At 39.6% G+C, this 18204-nt stretch overlaps 1 protein-coding gene across 3 annotated transcripts in view; it reads right to left on the bottom strand.

Moving 5' to 3' along the window:
* PRIM2 (DNA primase subunit 2) overlaps nt 1-18204 on the bottom strand; it is a 320146-nt gene that overhangs the window by 229269 nt on the left and 72673 nt on the right. For all 3 annotated transcript variants that reach the window (XM_066252987.1, XM_066252980.1, XM_066252989.1), the window contains exons 6-7: nt 17944-18033; nt 15467-15604 (exon numbers count right to left, since the gene is read on the bottom strand). In XM_066252987.1, coding sequence (XP_066109084.1) covers nt 15467-15604; nt 17944-18033 — 228 coding nt within the window. The remainder of the gene's footprint in view (nt 1-15466; nt 15605-17943; nt 18034-18204) is intronic.

Raw genomic sequence — 18204 nt, 5'->3', positions numbered from 1 at the left:
ATATTGCTTCTTCATTGGCACCCTCACTTGCCATTTTTTTCATCTATGGACAGAATGAACATGACTATGGGTGCTTAGCATATGCTGTTGCGCAGATGAACGTTAAAAAAGAGTAAAGAATGTAAATTTGTAATTTCCACATTGAGCAGCTGCCCAGACACCCACCTTAGAGAGAGCCCTGATTACAAGTGTCATTTTACCAACCGGTTCACCAAACTAAAAAGAAAATTATGGTAGGCATTGGTTCTGCCGAACTGGTGCAAACAGGCTGAATCCCACCACTGGTTAAGACTCAGTTTCCTCATCTGCAAAAATCCCATTACTAACCATCTCATAATACTAGAGACAGGACAGAATCGACAATGCATATATAAATTTAATAGTGGCTGTTTACAGTAAGTGCTTTACAAAAATTAGAAACCTACCTCCATCACCACTACCCCAACCATCATCATCCAGCAAGCCAAGTCTTTGACTAAAATTGGTCAAGTTCAGAGCTTCTTGACCAAAGAATGACTCAGCGTCACATGAAACTGAAGGGAACAATATATACTTTTACATGGACAAAGAGAGAGAGTGTGTGTGTGTGTGTGTCTGTGTGTATTTGTGTGCATGTGCTGCCGCAGACCTAACCCACAGTATGTAGTTGATATATATTTGCTGAAGAAAAAAACTCCTCAGTGTTAAGAAATGAAAGTAGAAACACAAAACATTGAAGCTATCGAGGTAAAAAAGTTATTTCTATGACTTTCAATATGTTTTTATTCCAGCCATCCTCAGGAAGTAAAGACAATTTTCTTCTTAATATTATAAAGAAAACTCAAAAGTAGTCCAAAGGATTAATGAAAATGTACTTAACAAAGATTTAAGCTACTTGGGAGAAAAGACTATAAATGCAAATTGTTATTCTCTCTCTTTGGGATTATGGCTGCCTTGCCAAACTCCAAAGCCATGAGTTTATTTTTCCCTCAGAGATTGAACATTACTTCATCTTCTCTCTATTATTTTAGCTTTAATAGTCAATGGGATAACTGTGGAATTTTTGATGGCGTGGTTATAGAAGATAGCGTTTTGGCTCCCAATCTTGCTTGGTATTTTTCTGCTTTCCAATTTGTGAGGAAGAAATCTGTCTTCGGTATCTTCTTCCGGTTTTAGTTCTCTGTTTTCTAGATCATTACCCCATTTGCGCCTCAATTTACTAAGCTCATTGGCACTGTTCACCTAACTGTTTTGCAACTCAACAAATGTAATTTGTATATGGGCAAAATCATAGTTTCACAGCCATAATAATTTTAAAACCAGAGCTTAACTGCTTTCCATATTACTAAAGTTTCATAACTCTATGATAGGTTTCTGATTAAAAATGCAGGCATGAAAACACAAGCTCACCTACTGTCATGTTTTTTAATGTACCCTAAAAGGATAAAATTATTTTAAAGATTATACAAACAGGAAGAGCCTCATGAAACATCTACTTCCAACTTTAGTGCCTTTTTAAAATTTTAGGGAAAATCAAACCTGTTCATTTAGTTATTCTCAATTCTATTGTTCCTTGATTATTTCTAGCATCAACTATTATTTCTATCAACTCTGCGACAATTTTCATTTGTTATTTTTATTGCTGTTTTGAACTTACACATTATTCTCCTAGAACATTTCAGATACCGTTTTCTACACCATTCCAATTTTAGTATATATGCTGCCTACTTGAGTTCACACGGTTCTTCTCTGTGGTCACTTGATAAAGGCATTAAAGTCTTATTTAATAAAAGTTTTATTTCTGAGACACAAGATTTTGCAATGCATGTAAATCAGAAGATGGATTCTGTACTCCCTGACAAGTTCCTCAAATATATATATATATATATTTGCAATTAAACAGACAAGCAGTGAAATGTGAAGGTACAGAATTAGAAACTGGTATACGGACAGTACTCTCCTGCCTGAACGGAGCCGGCAGGAAAAGAAGTTTCCAGGCTTGTTTTCAGCCGAGAGTACAGACAAGGAAGAAACGCAAAGGGAACTTACAAATCAAAAATCACAGAGGTCCCACTCCCCATTGCTTATTCCCACCCTCAAGAGAGACAAGGTCAAGGGATTATTCATATTGAAAACAGAATTCTGCAAAACCCAGCTCAGAGCTGCCATCTTTGAAGCTCTCTGTGATCTCCTAGACTGAATCCATCACCTTTTCCAGGCCACCTCCATACCCACTACACACGAACTTCTCTTTAATTGAGTGTGCTGTAGGATGACCACTTACACCCTCCCCCTTGCTGCCCCTCACACAGTTGAGCACACTGATAGGTTAGTCACATACTTGGATGACCACTTACACCCTCCCCCTTGCTGCCCCTCACACAATCGAGCACACTGATAGGTTAGTCACATAGTTGTGTCCCACTGTGATAGGTTAGTCACATACTCGTGTCCCACTGTTTCTGCCTGGCACACAGTGAAGCCATGAAAACAGTTCCTGAGGTGAACTAGAATAAACATCTTTTTCTAAATAACAATCAGTTATAAAGGAAAGCTGTAAGTGACTAGAACCAGACACTTCTTTTTAACATGCATTCTTTCTCTGGTATAGAATTATCAGGTGTCATGGGTAACTTAACATTGGATGTTGTCAATCCTATGAAACAAAGTTGCTTTAACCCTTTGAGTGGTGAGTTTTTTTCACGCTCGCTGACCCCCAGGAGTGAGGTTTCTTTTTAAAAAATAAAATTAGTTCCAGTTACAGTTTTGTTCACTTAAAATCGCGAATGTTTGATAACCAATTTATGGAACAAGAAGAACATATATTTGCCTTTTTTATGTAGCCTTACACATTTTTAAAATAAATCGATCGTACTCTAGATGGTCAGGAGGCGCGAGGACATACATGAACGTTTGTACTACTCAAAGGGTTAATTTATACAATATTTTACTTCGGTTTAAATTCTTCTGTGTTGTGTGTATGTATGTTTGTGTGTGTGTCCTGTTCTCACTCTTTTTGTCTTTAATGATGAATCAGAAAACTTTAAGAAAACTGAAACTCAAAGTTGTATATATAATATAATCATTACTTTTCAATGTCCGGTCACTGTTAAAAATTACACGCTCAACATTTAATCAATCCTGTAACATCTCCCATATTCCTAGATCCCCCTGTGCAAAATTTTTAAATTGGAAAACTAACAGGTGATGCATCTTTCTTTGTAGTGACTGAATAAATTATTGCTCTGTGAGAGTAGAACTGTCAAAGAATTGAATTTACAAGTACCAAAAAAGAAAAAAAACTTTTCAGTATTCAGGTGTTTCCTAGCAACTGAATCTGCTATTTTCTCATCACAAGTAAGTAATAGAAATAAAAATCAGTGTTTCAGTGCACTCTGGTGTCAATGAGAGCAGTGCAGCTCAGGGAGAGAAAAAAACTATAAATAATATGTAAAAACACTAAGTATTGCCTAGCCAGTCTAGGCCGAGGCTTTGAGACAGGTAATTATAATTCTTTTTATTATTATTTAGAAAATTCAATTTAATGGGGTGACACTGATCAATAAGAGTACATAAGTTTCAGGTAAACATTTCTATAGCCTTTGAACGGTTGATTGTGTTGTGTGCCCATCACCCCAAGTTAATAATTCCTATATATGATAAATAATCTGAGGAACTGATATGATTATACTGGAGTGTGGGTGAATCTTATCTTTTCGGTGGATGGGGGGAGGGGCTCGGGGGACACAAAGGTTACCGTAAGAATAGTAACCTAAGAATTACTCTGAGGGTTAGTTCAACCATGAAGAATGAAACTGCTATTTTCAAAGTAGCTAGAGTTTAAGACCAGTTTATGCTGCATCAAAGTGTCTGAACAAAGTATCAAACTCCTCCTATCTTATGTACCCCACAGAAAAACTGTCAAAAGAGTAATAATTTTAACTACTGCTGCAAACTGCAGTAATTCTTCAGAAGTATTTTGAGATCATAAACACTTTAATAAAATAAACATTGAGATTTCAGAAATATTCTGCATGTACAGCACTTCACACACATTATCAGGTACCTCACTCCCTTATAAATAGTACACTGAAGAGCAACCCCATTTCACTTTAGTTTTCTCAACAAATATGGAGAATACACACATGCCACTCTTACAAGTCATCAGACTCAGCACCTCCTCTTCACAAGCACTGTGCTAAGCACCAGAGATAATGAAGTTGAATAAGATACCATCCCTACCCTAAAGATATCTACATTTAAAACATGTAATAGAGCCTGACCTATGGTGGCACAGTGTGTAAAGCATCGACCTGGAAATGCTGAGGTCACCAGTTTGAAACCCCAGGCCTGCCTCGTCAAAGCACATATAGGAGTTGATACTTCCTGCTCCTCCCCACTTCTCTCTCCCCACGCCCTCTAAAATGAATAAATAAATTTTTAAAATGTAAAACATGTAATGGGAACACCACTATCGGGTGGATAAAGCAGAGAACGCAGTAGCAGGGCAGAGGTATTGGGCCTGGGGAAAGGCACCAAGCTACTGCAGCAAAAAGAGCACTGAACTTAAGGAGCTAAGCAATACCCAGGTCCTTCAATAATTATCTGTGTCAGTTTTGATAAGCTATTCAACTTATCTGGGGCCACACTTCTAAGGGCAAATGAAGAGGCCTGACTGGTAAGCTGTATTGCGAGTCCTTACAAAAGAAAGCTAATAAGCATAAACACTACCATACATAACAGGGCAAGCAAGCATGTCTACTGGCATCTACAAGCCTAGAGTTTGCATTGTAGTTGTGAAGAAAGAGGACAACATAACACACAAATGATTAACACAATTCAGAAGTCCTTTCCTGCTCTAAAAATTCTCTAAATGCTAACATTTTCTGCCAACTAAAAAGCAAAGAACTCGAAATAAGTAAATCATTCAAATTCTTGTCACCAATAATTTCCATAAACACAAAAATGCAGAACTGAACTAAGCACTATAGAAAGAAATGAAAGGTGCCCTGGCCAGACAGCTTGGGGCCAGTTCACTGTCCCTCAGACCGTTGGAGGGCCGCCACACACAGTGCTCCTCTCACTGACCACCAATGAAAGAGGTGCCCCTTCCAGAAGTGCAGCAGGGCTGGATAAATGGCCTCAGGGGGCCACATGCGGCCTGCGGGGCCGTAGTTTGGGGACACCTGGGTTAGAGTATCATCTGGAAGCACAGAGGTTATCAGTTCGATCCCCGGTCAGGACACCTACAGAAACAGATTTGTGGGAACATGCTGGGAAAACATGCAGTTAGGATAACAATCAGAGACAGCAAGGTGCCCTGGGGCAGTGGTTCTCAAACTGGGGGTCGTGGTGGGTGTCAAACAACCAAAACGCAGGGGTCGCCTATGTATTTCCCATGGCTTTAGGCGACCCCTGTGTTTTGGTCGTTCAACCCTCGCCAGGGTCGCGACCCACAGGTTGAGAACCACTGCCTTAGGGCAAAAGCCCAGAGCAGACGAGAGTCCAGGGGCCTCTGTGACACGTAACGGAGACAGAGCGTGCTGGAAACAGCAAAAGAGCAGGATAAGATTTGGTAACAGAAAATGTTTAGGCTCTCAGAACAGACATCAGAAGTCAGCATGTTCCTTGTCCTTCATTCACTTCACCCTCTGAAAACTTCTCTGTCTGCTTCCTTGAGTTGTTCGTACTTACTAATAAATATCTGAGTGAGGCTGGGGACGGGGCTTCAGTCATTCAGCTGACCAGGACTGTGGCCTCCCCTCAGCCCTGGGTGCATTTCATCTGGCCTCCGAGTAGTTCACTGTCGCCCTGACAAGTGGTGCCCCGTTTGAGAAACGGGAACCGAACGACAAGTTTACTATAATGAGTGGTCACTGTCTCTGCAATGCAAATTGATGTTCCTCTCTCTCCTCTCTCTCTCTCTTCCTCTCTCTAAAAGCAATAAAATAAACATGAAAGAAAGAAAGAGAAAAAAGGAAATGAAAAGAAAAATCAAAACTTCTTAAAATATTCTTCACATGAAGTTAAACTAGCTTCTTCAAATGAATACCTAAAAACTACACAGCACTACGGAATTTTTAAAGCACTTCCATATACATGTATTGATTTTTCTTCAATGAATGAAATTTGTTCTACCAAAAACCTAGAATATTTCACTAAAACAAGAAAATAACATTTACTCAATCCTATTCTGTGAATGGTGCCAAGTGCCTCATTTTGTATTTATAAAATAAAATGCACGTGGAGAAAGATGCCCAGACTCACTTATAACAGCCTGTTGTTCACTTGTTCCCACATCCAACCTTGAAATATTCGGTTGGGTATTTGGTCCGCTTCCCTTTTGTTTCTTTACTCCTTAGAAAATGCATCTAGTTTGGCTTCAAATTGTATCTAGTTTGGCTTCAAATTTCATAACCACATGGGTGACTCCCAAATCAAACTCTTAATCTCAAATGACTCTCCTGAGTTTCAATCCAAATTTACCAGGATGTCCTATTAATCCAATAAACTCAACAGGCCCAGTACCAAAATCACTTTTTATCCCAAACAGCTCTGACCCCCCTATTGCTAACACACGCCTCCAGTAGCCAGGCCTTCCAACACCTACCCATGAGCCCTGCTGTTCTCTGCAAACCGCTCGTCTCCCTAGAGCAAAAGCATTTAAAGCCAATGTCCACTCTATTCCTAAGTTCCCTGAGCTCAGGTGACACACCTCTCCAGACACACCTACTTTCTACCAAGTCAGAGTCCTGTACATACATCCTAGCTCTCCCTAGTAGACAAAAGGGTTCTTGAGGGCCAGAGTCCTGTCTCATAAACACCCCGCTTCCCATAGGCACTGTGCGGTAAATTTGACATATGTAAAAGAAATGTCTGTTGAACGGACAGTAAACTGTAAACTGTATGTTACAAAGGGCTTAATTAACAAACCAATACGTCTCAAACAGAAACCATTAAGTTCAGCTTAGTGCCCTCAGTCAACAAGTATGCCTCAAAGTAGAAACAGCATGTTTATTTTTCCCCCAAATGAATGTTTCTTTCTATTAGGTGCCTGCTTTCCACTGGGATGTTTTGTTTCCTTCCCATCAGCACCATGGGAAAATAGACAAGCTGGAGCCGGCAGAGCTGGGGCGGAGGTGTGGCACCCACCACTTGCACATTGACAGATTAGCAGCGGCTCTGACCGGTTCATCGCAACCACTTCAAAATACCATGAAGTAATGAGGAAACAATATCAGAAACAGCATATTGTCCACCTAAAACCCCAGGAAATCAACTAGTTAAACACAAATAAGACAAATAAAATTCCTATATGATTCCAAAGTAAGTAACTATTCAAGAAAAAGAATTATATTTAACCGCAGCTTAAGGGACTAAATTGAACACTGCCTTTAACAAGAGGATAAAAGATTTAAGAGGATTCCAAGCTCTTTATAAAAAAATATTACTTGATCAAGTGTCTACAAAGAACATTTTTCCAGAGCAACAAACACTGGGTGAGCCGCAGACTCAATGCAGATTCCAAAAAATATGAAAAAGAAAATCCTTTTTATAAAAAAAGAAAATCCTTACTTTTGTCTGCAACACCAAGAGCTGCTCACCTGCCTGTCAATAACTCCCTTGGGAACTTCTCGCAGTACATCCTTCAACACCCAAATTAAAATGTATAAATATATTTTCTGAAAGTCTGGATTTTAAAGTTTTACCAGTCTTTTAAGACTTAATCTCACGAACAGAAAGTGAAATTAGTCACACTATGTAAGAAAAAGAGAATCTGCCTTAAAGAAACTCAGCTACAATTTAAGAGCCATATATATTTTTTAAAACAAGGTTGTTTCCCCTGCTGACTGATAGAGTGGAGGTGCACGCAAGCTCCAGCTCAGCTGCGGGCGCTCGGCTGGGCCCTCCGCTCCTCCCCACTGATACACCACACTCTGACCGTGTGAGCTCATGGTCTCATGGCTTCACGCTCTCCACCCAGAAATCCAAACATCTAAATTGAACTTCATACTTGCTGTCACCATTTGGATGACTAATAAGTACCTCTCACATAACATGGCCCCTACAGAACTACTGGCTTCATTTTATGTACTTCTCTCTATTAAAAGGCATCACCCTCTACTCAGTTATTCACTCCAAAATCTAGGGAGTGGTAATAGTGTTTTGTAATACAGGCTCACAAGCCAAAATGCACGGTTCAAATCCTGCATCCGCTGCTCACTACACGTGCAAAGATACTATAAGCCTTGGAGGGTAACAATGGTACCTACCAAATAGGATTACCATGAAGATTAAATGTGTTAATTCAAGTCGAACATTTAGAACAGCACCTGGCATGCCTCACCAGGTGGTGGCGCAGTAGCTAGAGCATCGGACTGGGATGCAGAGGACCCAGGTTCAAAACCTCAAGGTCGCCAGTTTGAGCTCAGGCTCACCAGCTTGAGCACAGGGTCGATGGTTTGAGCATGGGATCATAAACATGATCCCATGGTCACTGGCTTGAGCCCAAAGGTCACTGGCTTGAAGCCCGAGGTCACCAGCTTGAGCCCAAGGTTGCTGGCTTGAGCAAGGGGTCACTGGCTCGGCTGGAGCCCAGTCAAGGCACATATGAGAAAGCAATCAATGAACAATTAAGGTGCTGCAGTAAAGAATTGATGCTTTCCATCTCCCTTCCTGTCTGTCTGTCTCTCTCTCTCTCTCTCTCTCTCTCTGTCTGTCACATACATACAGACATACATACATACAGACAGACATACATAAATTGGCACCTGGCAAATATAAATGTTCACTGGATTGAAGCTACCATTACTGTTATCCTCATTCCTCATTTTCTCTCACAGTCTGTCATGTCAACAATACTTCAAAAACATCACTGAAATCCATGGATGTCTCTCACTTGTTACCTCCAAAACCACCTTATTTCAAGCCACCTTCATCTAGATTAATGTGATAAACTATCAAACTAGTCTTCCTTCCATTCTTCCTATGCCCTCCCAAGTGGCTTCCAAGCAGCAGCCACAGTAATCTATTGAAAATATAAATCAGATCTTACTGCTCCCTTATTCAGAACCATCTAATGATCGACTACATCAGGCTAAAAGTCACATTCTATCCTGGTTTACTCAAAGTGCTACATCTCGCCTTGCAGTCCCACCTGGTACCATGCTGTTGGCTCGCCACACTTCAGCTACACGGGCCTTTCTGAGTCTTCAGGAATGCCAGGATTCCCTCCGGGGGGCCATGGCACTGGTGACTGCCCCCGCCTGGCACTCACTTTTCTCTGTTTTTCTTCAGAACTGGTTCCTTTAGATCATATTCAATACTGTTATTATTTATCCCACCAGTAATTGTCTATCTCCCACTAGAGTATAAGTTTTATTAAAAAAAAAAAAGAAATTTCATCTATCTCATTAATCACTGTGTCCCTAGGACCCAAAACAATTCGCAGGTGAACAAATTAAAAGTTATTGGGAAAGTAAACCATTAACTGAAAGAACTGGCTTAAGCTTCTAAAATTGTTATGGAAGCAAATAAATATATCTTTCCCTTATTCTTTTCCATAACTGGTTATCTACTTACTGCATCTCAACTTAAATTCACCCTTTTTGCCTGCTGTGTAACTGGACCCTAATTTAATTACCTTCCAATATTTTCTCAGGATTTGAAGCTCTAAATTCCCTGATAATTCAACTCCTCACAAAGGAACAGTTACCATCAGCAGATTCTAAGACTTACAATTAGAAAAGCTGATATTCAATTACGGCTCCAGCAATAACCTTGGATAAAAATTACTTAAGCCTCTCAGAGCTGCATTTTCCTCATCTGTATAATGCAGACTGTAACCTCGCCTGTCTCAGAGGCTCATGGCGAGGATCAAATGTATAAATAGTAAAATACTGTATGGACTAGTAGAAATTATTATTATTCAATACTTATCAATCCAACAAAAATGTTACTGAGCACTGGCCCTATGGGCTAGATGCTACACACTAGATAGAAAATTGTATTTAAGACAGAGCTCCTACTCTCAAAAAGCTTATAGATTGGTTGAGAAGAGAAACATGACTGAAATAATTTCAACAGTTTAGTATGCACTACGGGAGCACAAAGGAGACACACTTAACACAAGCTTGAGGCTTAGAAAAAAGGCTTCCCAGAGGAAGCGGGACCACAGCTGAGTCTCAAAAGATCAGCATGGTGAGAAAAGAGCTCTTACCAAATGAGAAGGTAATATATCCATCTATTACTCACCTTACAGCGTGGTCAGAAGGCAGACTGGTTAGTTACAAAATCCCCGTGATCACAGGTTAAGAGCAGGCTTTCAGGCCTGACCTGTGGTGGCGCAGTGGATAAAGCGTTGACCTGGAAATGCTGAGGTCACCGGTTCAAAACCTTGGGCTTGCCTGGTCAAGGCACATATGGGAGTTGATGCTTCCAGCTCCTCCCCCCTTCTCTCTCTCTGTCTCTCTCTCCTCTCTCTCCCTCTCTGTCTCTCTCTCCTCTCTAAAATGAATAAATAAATTAAAAAAAAATTTTTTTTTTAAAAGAAGCATCAATTTAAAAAAAAAAAAAAGAGCAGGCTTTCAGATATCACCTGGGATAAAACTCTTCTTTCAACTCAGACTTCCCCGCCCCATTTGTTTCATCCTCTACAACTAATTAAAATACCTCTTTTTTTCACCTTTATGACAATTTTTCTCATCCTACACGAATATTTCCATTCAGAAGGCTGAAATTTTTCAATTACATACTCCAAGACCAAACTCTGCTCACAGGAAAGGGCATTAACAAAGAAACCATGAAGAAGCCCAGCGGTGGCTGGCTCGCTTGCTCTGGTGGGTTCCTGCTCCCTGTGGCCCTGAGGGCTTGGCAGGGGAGCCCCAAGAGTAGGAGGCGGAAGCAGAGCAGGTCTGCGGGCCCAAGTGTGGCAGTGGCAGCACCCAATACGAGATCGGAGAGGCGCCAACAGGACAGGCCCAGAAGCAATGGCGTCCAAAGAGGAAGAAGCAGGAAAAAAGTCTCAACATGGAAAATGCCCAACAGGAAGACGAGGGAGGGGACCAGGCTGCTGTGCAGAATGGGGAGGAAGCTCGCAGTCTGGGAGGGGGTGAAGCCCAGAAGCCTGGAGGAAATGCTAGGCTGGGCTAGGTTAGGCAACTTGTCCCTGCGTTTTGATGGGCCACATCTGACAATCATGGTGATCACAATGAAGTGGGAAGTAATGTAGAAGATCGCAATGCAGCCAATAGCAATCAAGAGAAAGACTAGGAAGCTGCAGTTGAGACATGCTAAACACTTCCAAATTCCTGAACCTGTAATCATTAGGTCTTTTGCCTTATACACTGCTCACAAAAATTAGGGGATATTTGATCGCTTCATATTCATTTTGAAATATCTCCTAATTCTGCTCACAAATATGAGGGGATATTTTATAGCTTCATATTCATTTTCAAATACTGTATTCTCTCATTTTTGTGAGCAGTATACCTTGAATCCTAAGGTTAATAATGTGGCCTCTACTCTAGAAGCTAGTAGTTTTGTGATTTACTCTTCTGTAAACCTTTTAGTGTTTCTAATTGAGTATTGTTTTGTCTCAGTACAAAACTCTACAGCAGGGTAATTTCAGCAAATTTTGGGGAAAAAAATATCTTTTCATTATGTGAAATAAATAAAGCAGTTTAAAAATAAAATTTAAAAGAGAGAGAGAGAGAGACCATAGCAATAGGCTTAAATATTCCCTTCACCATAGCCCTGAAAGAATTCCCTCCCTTCCTCCTGGCTCCCGCCCGCATCTGTCAGGGCAGGTTCCCAGGCAACATACTCCATCTGCTTTTCTGCAGGATAAGGTAAACGGTTCTCCAGACAACCTCTCAACCAGACTTGACCCTGAGACACCCAGCAGCAAGTCAAGTACTGCCTGAAGCAGAAAGTCAAGCCCTGCCTGAAGCAGCAAGTCGCTGTTCTTCTTCTATCAAATCGAAGGACATTGAGGACACAGCTTTCCACAACCCCTGGCAATCAGGACAAGTTCAGAAGGTCTGAATCCACTAAAACAGGATGTGGACTACCCGATAGCCTACAATTCCAATTCTGGGCAAAGACCAACAGAAATGTGTTTGTCAAAGATGTCTTAGAATGTCCAGAGCAACAATAATGGTAATAACCAAAAAAAAAAAAAAAAAAAAAAAAATCCAAAAGCACATCAACAACAGAATAAGTAAGTAAACTGTTAAATAAAGTCAATCAGAACGGGGATGAATCAAAATCATGTGTCACCTGATAGGATGCAATGAAAAGAATATACCTCACTTCTATAATTCTTGCTCCAGATGTACAACTTGCATCTAAACATGCAAAAATATCAGATGAACCCAAATTGAGATATATTCTATAAAGCACCTAACATAGAATCTTCAAAAATAACAAAGTCATGAAAGTCAAGGAAAAACTAAGAACCTGTTCCAGACTGCAAGAAACTAAAAAGAGAGTAACTAAATAACACGAGATTTAGGACAAATGCTGGACACGGTTGAGACTACCGGTGAAACTTGAAAGGGGTCTGAGGATTAGATGCTTCTTCCCTTATTCTGACAGTCGAATTATGGTCATGGGGGAAGACGTCTTGTTTGCAGATACTACACAGTCAAGTTTCAGGAGTGACGAGACATAAGGTGGGGAACTAACTCTCAAATGTTTTAAGGAAAAAGTTATCTTTTTATTCACAACTTTTCTGTAAGTTTGTAACTGTTTCAAAATTCTAAAAAAGTTTTTAAAATTTCTTAAAGTACGTTGGAAAGGGTGAAAGAATAAGCAGGAGGGAGGTATAAAGCAAGTGAAATTCGCTGAGAAAATTAGTTTACTACTAATTTTGTAATTCACAGTTTTGTCTTTGATATCAAAGTATTTAGATCCCTCAGCTTCTGCCCAAAAACAGAGAAAAAAATTGCAAAAACCTGCCACTTTACTTCTTTGTATATTAGATTGTTAGGAAGATAAGGTGAATAGCAAATATACATGTGCCCATTTTTATTAGCAAGAAGTTTTTTTCAGAAGCCCCCAAACAACTTTTCTTGTTGTCTGTCAGAATTATGTTGTATTACATGCATAGACAACATTTTGAGAAGGAGGAAGAAACCACGGTGATCAGTCCAAGGATGACTCCAACCATCCAGAAGCTTTCTGAAATACATGGTGATATCTTAGTTGACATGGGGACTGGGGGCCACTGCTGGCATTTAGTGGATGAGAGCTAGGGATGAAAATGTCCTGAAAAGTATAAGGCTGCTACATATAAAGAAGTGCTGTCTGAGATAGCAACAGGGTGAACAAAACCAGTAATAACAAAACAAGGAAAACAGCCAACCAACAGGCAAACGTGTCTGCTACAGAGATTGACAGTAGTGAGAGATACTATCTTCATCTGTAAGTAGATCATGGTCCAGGCTACGTCACAAAACAAGTAAAGAAACTATTCAAAAAATATCAACACTATGGGGGATACAAAAAATAGAATTAGGGAGGGAGGGAAGAAGAATATTTAGTTATTAAACACCTATTATACTAGGTATCTTCATAAACTGCCTTATTTAATAGAAGCAGAGTTAACAATTTAGTCTTCCCAAATACTGATATAGCTGAATTATACATGTTTAGTTAAAAAATTATTTACACCAGAAAACACTACAGTTTTTAACTCAAAAGGGAAAGTTGGCCTCTGCTTAAACTGTGATCAGTACAGAAAGAACCGTTATCACATAACTTCACAGTTCTCTCCTGCATTAAGTACCAAAGAGGATAAAAAGAACTAGACTCAGATTAAAAGGTGACACTGTAAAATATGTATTTTTTAAGATGTTATACTTAATGAATGGGACTACATCAGAATTAAAAGTTTTTGCTCAGCAAGAGAAACTGATATCAAAATAAACAGACAGCCAACTAAATGGGAAATGATATTTTCAAACAACAGCTCAGATAAGGGCCTAATATCCAAAATTTACAAAGAACTCATAAAACTCAACAACAAACAAACAAACAATCCAGTAAAAAAATGGGAAGAGGACATGAACAGACACTTCTCCCAGGAAGAAATACAAATGGCCAACAGATATATGAAAAGATGCTCAGCTTCATTAGTTATTAGAGAAATGCAAATCAAAACTACAATGAGATACCACCTCACCCCTGTTAGATTAGCTATTATCAACAAGACGGGTAATAGCAAGTGTTGGAGAGGCTGTGGAGAAAAAGGAACCCTCATACACTGTTGGTGGGAATGTAAAGTAGTACAACCATTATGGAGGAAAGTATGGTGGTTCCTCAAAAAACTGCAAATAGAACTACCTTATGACCCAGCAATCCCTCTACTGGGTATATACCCCAAAACCTCAGAATCATTGATACGTAAAGACACATGTAGCCCCATGTTCATTGCAGCACTGTTCACAGTGGCCAAGACATGGAAACAACCAAAAAGCCCTTCAATAGAAGACTGGATAAAGAAGATGTGGCACATATACACTATGGAATACTACTCAGCCATAAGAAATGATGACATCAGATCATTTACAGCAAAATGGTGGGATCTTGATAACATTATAAGGAGTGAAATAAGTAAATCAGAAAAAAACAAGAACTACATGATTCCATACATTGGTGGAACATAAAAATGAGACTAAGAGACATGGACAAGAGAGTGGTGGTTACCAGGGGTGGGGGGAGGGAGGACACAGGAGGGAGGGAGGGAGAGAGTTAGGGGGAGGGGGAGGGGCACAGAGAAAACTAGACAGAGGGTGACGGAGGACAATCTGACTCTGGGTGAGGGGTATGCAACATAATTTAATGACAAGATAACCTAGACATGTTTTCTTTGAATATATGTACCCTGAATTATTAATGTCATCCCATTAACATTAATAAAAATTTATTAAAAAAAAAAAGATGTTATACTTAAGTATAACACTTTCAACAAATCTCTTAAAAAGCCCTGATCGTGTCATTTATTCAGCCCGGCTAGCACCGTTCACCCAGCAGCAGGCTGTACCCTGCAGCACCAGCATTTTTAGTACTTAATAGAAAGACTTTCCTCTACGTTGCCCTCTACTGACACAAAATACCAATTTAGAACAAAAATCCAAGGTTTACATCCACCCCAGGCCACTTTAATTGTGAAGGGCCTTCTGCGAAATCCATCTCCAAGCAGAGACATGAACTTGAAAAAACCCACGGAGCCCACTCACAAAATTACTCAGCTCTCCTTTAGGATTACTAAGAGAAAGAAAATTAACTACGGGTGGAAACAAATAAAAAGCTAACAGTTCTAGAATTACCAGTACGACATCATAAGCAATTTGAATATCATTATGAAAACTAAATTATTTCTTTAAGAAGTAAAGAGCAAAACTACCAAGGGTATATAATTGAAAATGTGAATAGGTGGAAATAAAGTGAATATGAAAGTATGGTAATCTAGTGGAATACTTACTGCCAAAGCCTTGGACAGCTTGGTTCTAAATTCATTCAGAATGATTGCCACAATGTCCTTCAGTGGTACATAAGCAAAGCCGTCTTCCAAATAGACTTTCCTTACTCGGAACAAATCCAGAGCATCAGCAAAAGGGACCTGAATTCAGAGTGAAACAGGGAGAATAAGCACACCTGTCATTCGGGAATCCTCCTAAGTCTTCATACGTACCAAGTCAAATAAAATTCTCCCTATGAGAAATTCATTAATCCCAGCATGTCAGAGAGGAAAAAGAGATCAATTTACACTTCTGAAAAGTAGATTATTAGCATTAGGAAGAACTGGCAGTCCAAAAATGTGTTTGTTTCAGAGGAGATGTTTTGAAAAATAGTTAAGTCAAGTTAGAATGCTTTATTTTTACTTAAAACTCATGAATCTACAAATTATAGTCCCCAGGATTTCAAACTCCCAACTCAAGCCCTCTAAACACACTGCATTTCTCTCACGGATATACTCCACATTTCATTCTGTATCAAGCAGAATCCTAACGTGTATACAATATGGTCAGTGCTGAAAATGACTAGCAAGTGAAGTAATACACATCTCTTCCTCTGTTTCCATTCTTTCTCTAGAGAAATATACTACAACAGCTAACCTGAACAATAAGAAATGAAAATAATAATAAATATTCAGTTTTGCTATTAAAAAATTTGCCAGTAAATATTATTTAAAAAACCAATACTACTCCATATACATTTTAAAATTCCTATGGACTATACTAAAATTTTAAGATGTCATCAGAATATATAAGAAAACTGTGAAAATCATCTTTACTCTCCAATAGTCTTTCTCCTTTTTAATAATGAGGTAAAAAATCCGGTTTTTAAAAAAGCGATCCCCAAAGTGCCTATTTGTCCAAATTGTAGGGAAGAGTTAAATCTATATGGTCGTCATACTTGAATATGTCTAATGACATGACACAACAAATAAGTCATGTAATTGTTAACAGATAGGTTTTGTTATTATTTTACAGATTTCTACAACTACAAGACAGTCCTTGTCCTGAGACAGGTCATCAGTTAGTTGAGAAAACAAGATAGACACACACGGGAAGTCCAATAGCTCTGCCGGGCAGTAGGTGTGTGACTGCAACAAACAGGTAACTCACACAGGACGGATCAGAGCAGGTAAGAGACTTGATTTCAATAATCCAGGCAGGAAAAGGAGACAGAAATTTGAAAATGTGAGTTTTAGTCCAAGCTCTCTTACTTACTAGACTTACAATTTTGATACATTTAATGAATGCTTCTAAATCTCAGCGTCCAGACCTATGAAACCAAGACAGGACAGGAAGAGACAGTCTAATGGATCCTTAGGGATTTTCTAGCTCTAATATTCCATGATTTTACCTTAACAGGGTGGTCACAAGGGAAATAAAAATGCCTAAGCGGAGGCAAAAGATGGTCCAAGGCAGAGTAATGGGAAATGTGAGATGTGGGAGGGATAAATATGATTCCCAGACTGTAAGTTTGGAAGGCTGGCTGAACAGAGAGCTAATGTGGAGGGACAGGATTTTAAACTACTGGCACTCACCAATAATAATGAATACGTTCTTTGTTCTTTTCAAAGGTAACTGGGAGGTTGCAGCTATCAAATTTTAAAATAAATTTTGACTTTCTCCTCTTTGGCTTTTTTTTTTTTTTTTAATAATTTCAGCTTTCCTCCCCATCTCTAACAATTTAATCCAAAACCATTTAATGGGCTCAAGCAAATAAGGTATCCGTTCTAAGGCACAAAGAGCAGCAGAGGCAGCCCGTGCAGAACCAGGGCAGGCTAAAGAAGGTCTTGCCACAAGAGAGCAAGTGTGAGAGCCCAAGTGGAATGTGACCATGTTCACATAAGTAGACAGTCCAAGTATGGGGTCAGAGCCCAACATGGCAAAGAAGGCTTCCTCCATGCAGAGCAGTGATCCAGAACGAGGGAGCGATGGGAGGAACCTTGCAGGGGGCAGCCCAGCACACAGTATAAGGGCCTAACCATTGTGAGGAGAGAATTCCTTTTAGAGAATGGCCTGCAACAGGGGGTCAGAGCCCCGGCAGGGTCAGGCGGGTGTCTGTGCAGGAGGACAGCCCAACACAGCGTCAGCACACTGAGCAGGGTGAAGAAGAAATACGCACAGGAGAGGAGAGGCTGTGGTAACAAGAAGCTATACAAATGGGTCGATTAAAAATGCATATAGCCTGATCTGTGGTGGCGCAGTGGATAAAGCGTCGAACTGGAAATGCTGAGGTCACCGGTTCGAAACCCTGGGCTTGCCTGGTCAAGGCATATATGGGAGTTGATGCTTCCTGCTCCTCCCCCCCTTCTCTCTCTCTGTCTCTCCTCTCTCTCTCTCTGTCTCTCCCTCTCCTCTCTAAAATGAATTTTAAAAAAATGCATATAAAGCTCAATGTGATATATTTAACAAAACCTTGAAAGTATTTTAAAAGTTTACACACCTTATAAACTGACTCCAACTCCACAGACTCATTTAAACCGGGTGATGAAGCAATAATCTTATCTCGGAGACTCTTGTCTTCAACACTTACCTAAAACAAAACATACTTTATATCATTGAAGAAATTAAAAGTTTTCACTCAGTTTCACTGCTTTCCAGTGAAGATTCTATATTTTTATGAAAATTTTTAAACCCTGATATTTCAAATTGTTCCTAATATGATCACTAAATCACTATTGTCTTTAATAAAGCCAAATACAAA

Source organism: Saccopteryx bilineata, chromosome 1 (genome assembly GCF_036850765.1).
Source record: "Saccopteryx bilineata isolate mSacBil1 chromosome 1, mSacBil1_pri_phased_curated, whole genome shotgun sequence".
Lineage (NCBI taxonomy): Eukaryota > Metazoa > Chordata > Mammalia > Chiroptera > Emballonuridae > Saccopteryx > Saccopteryx bilineata.
Note: the sequence above shows the minus strand (reverse complement) of the source record. Positions and strands in the feature narration are given on the sequence as shown.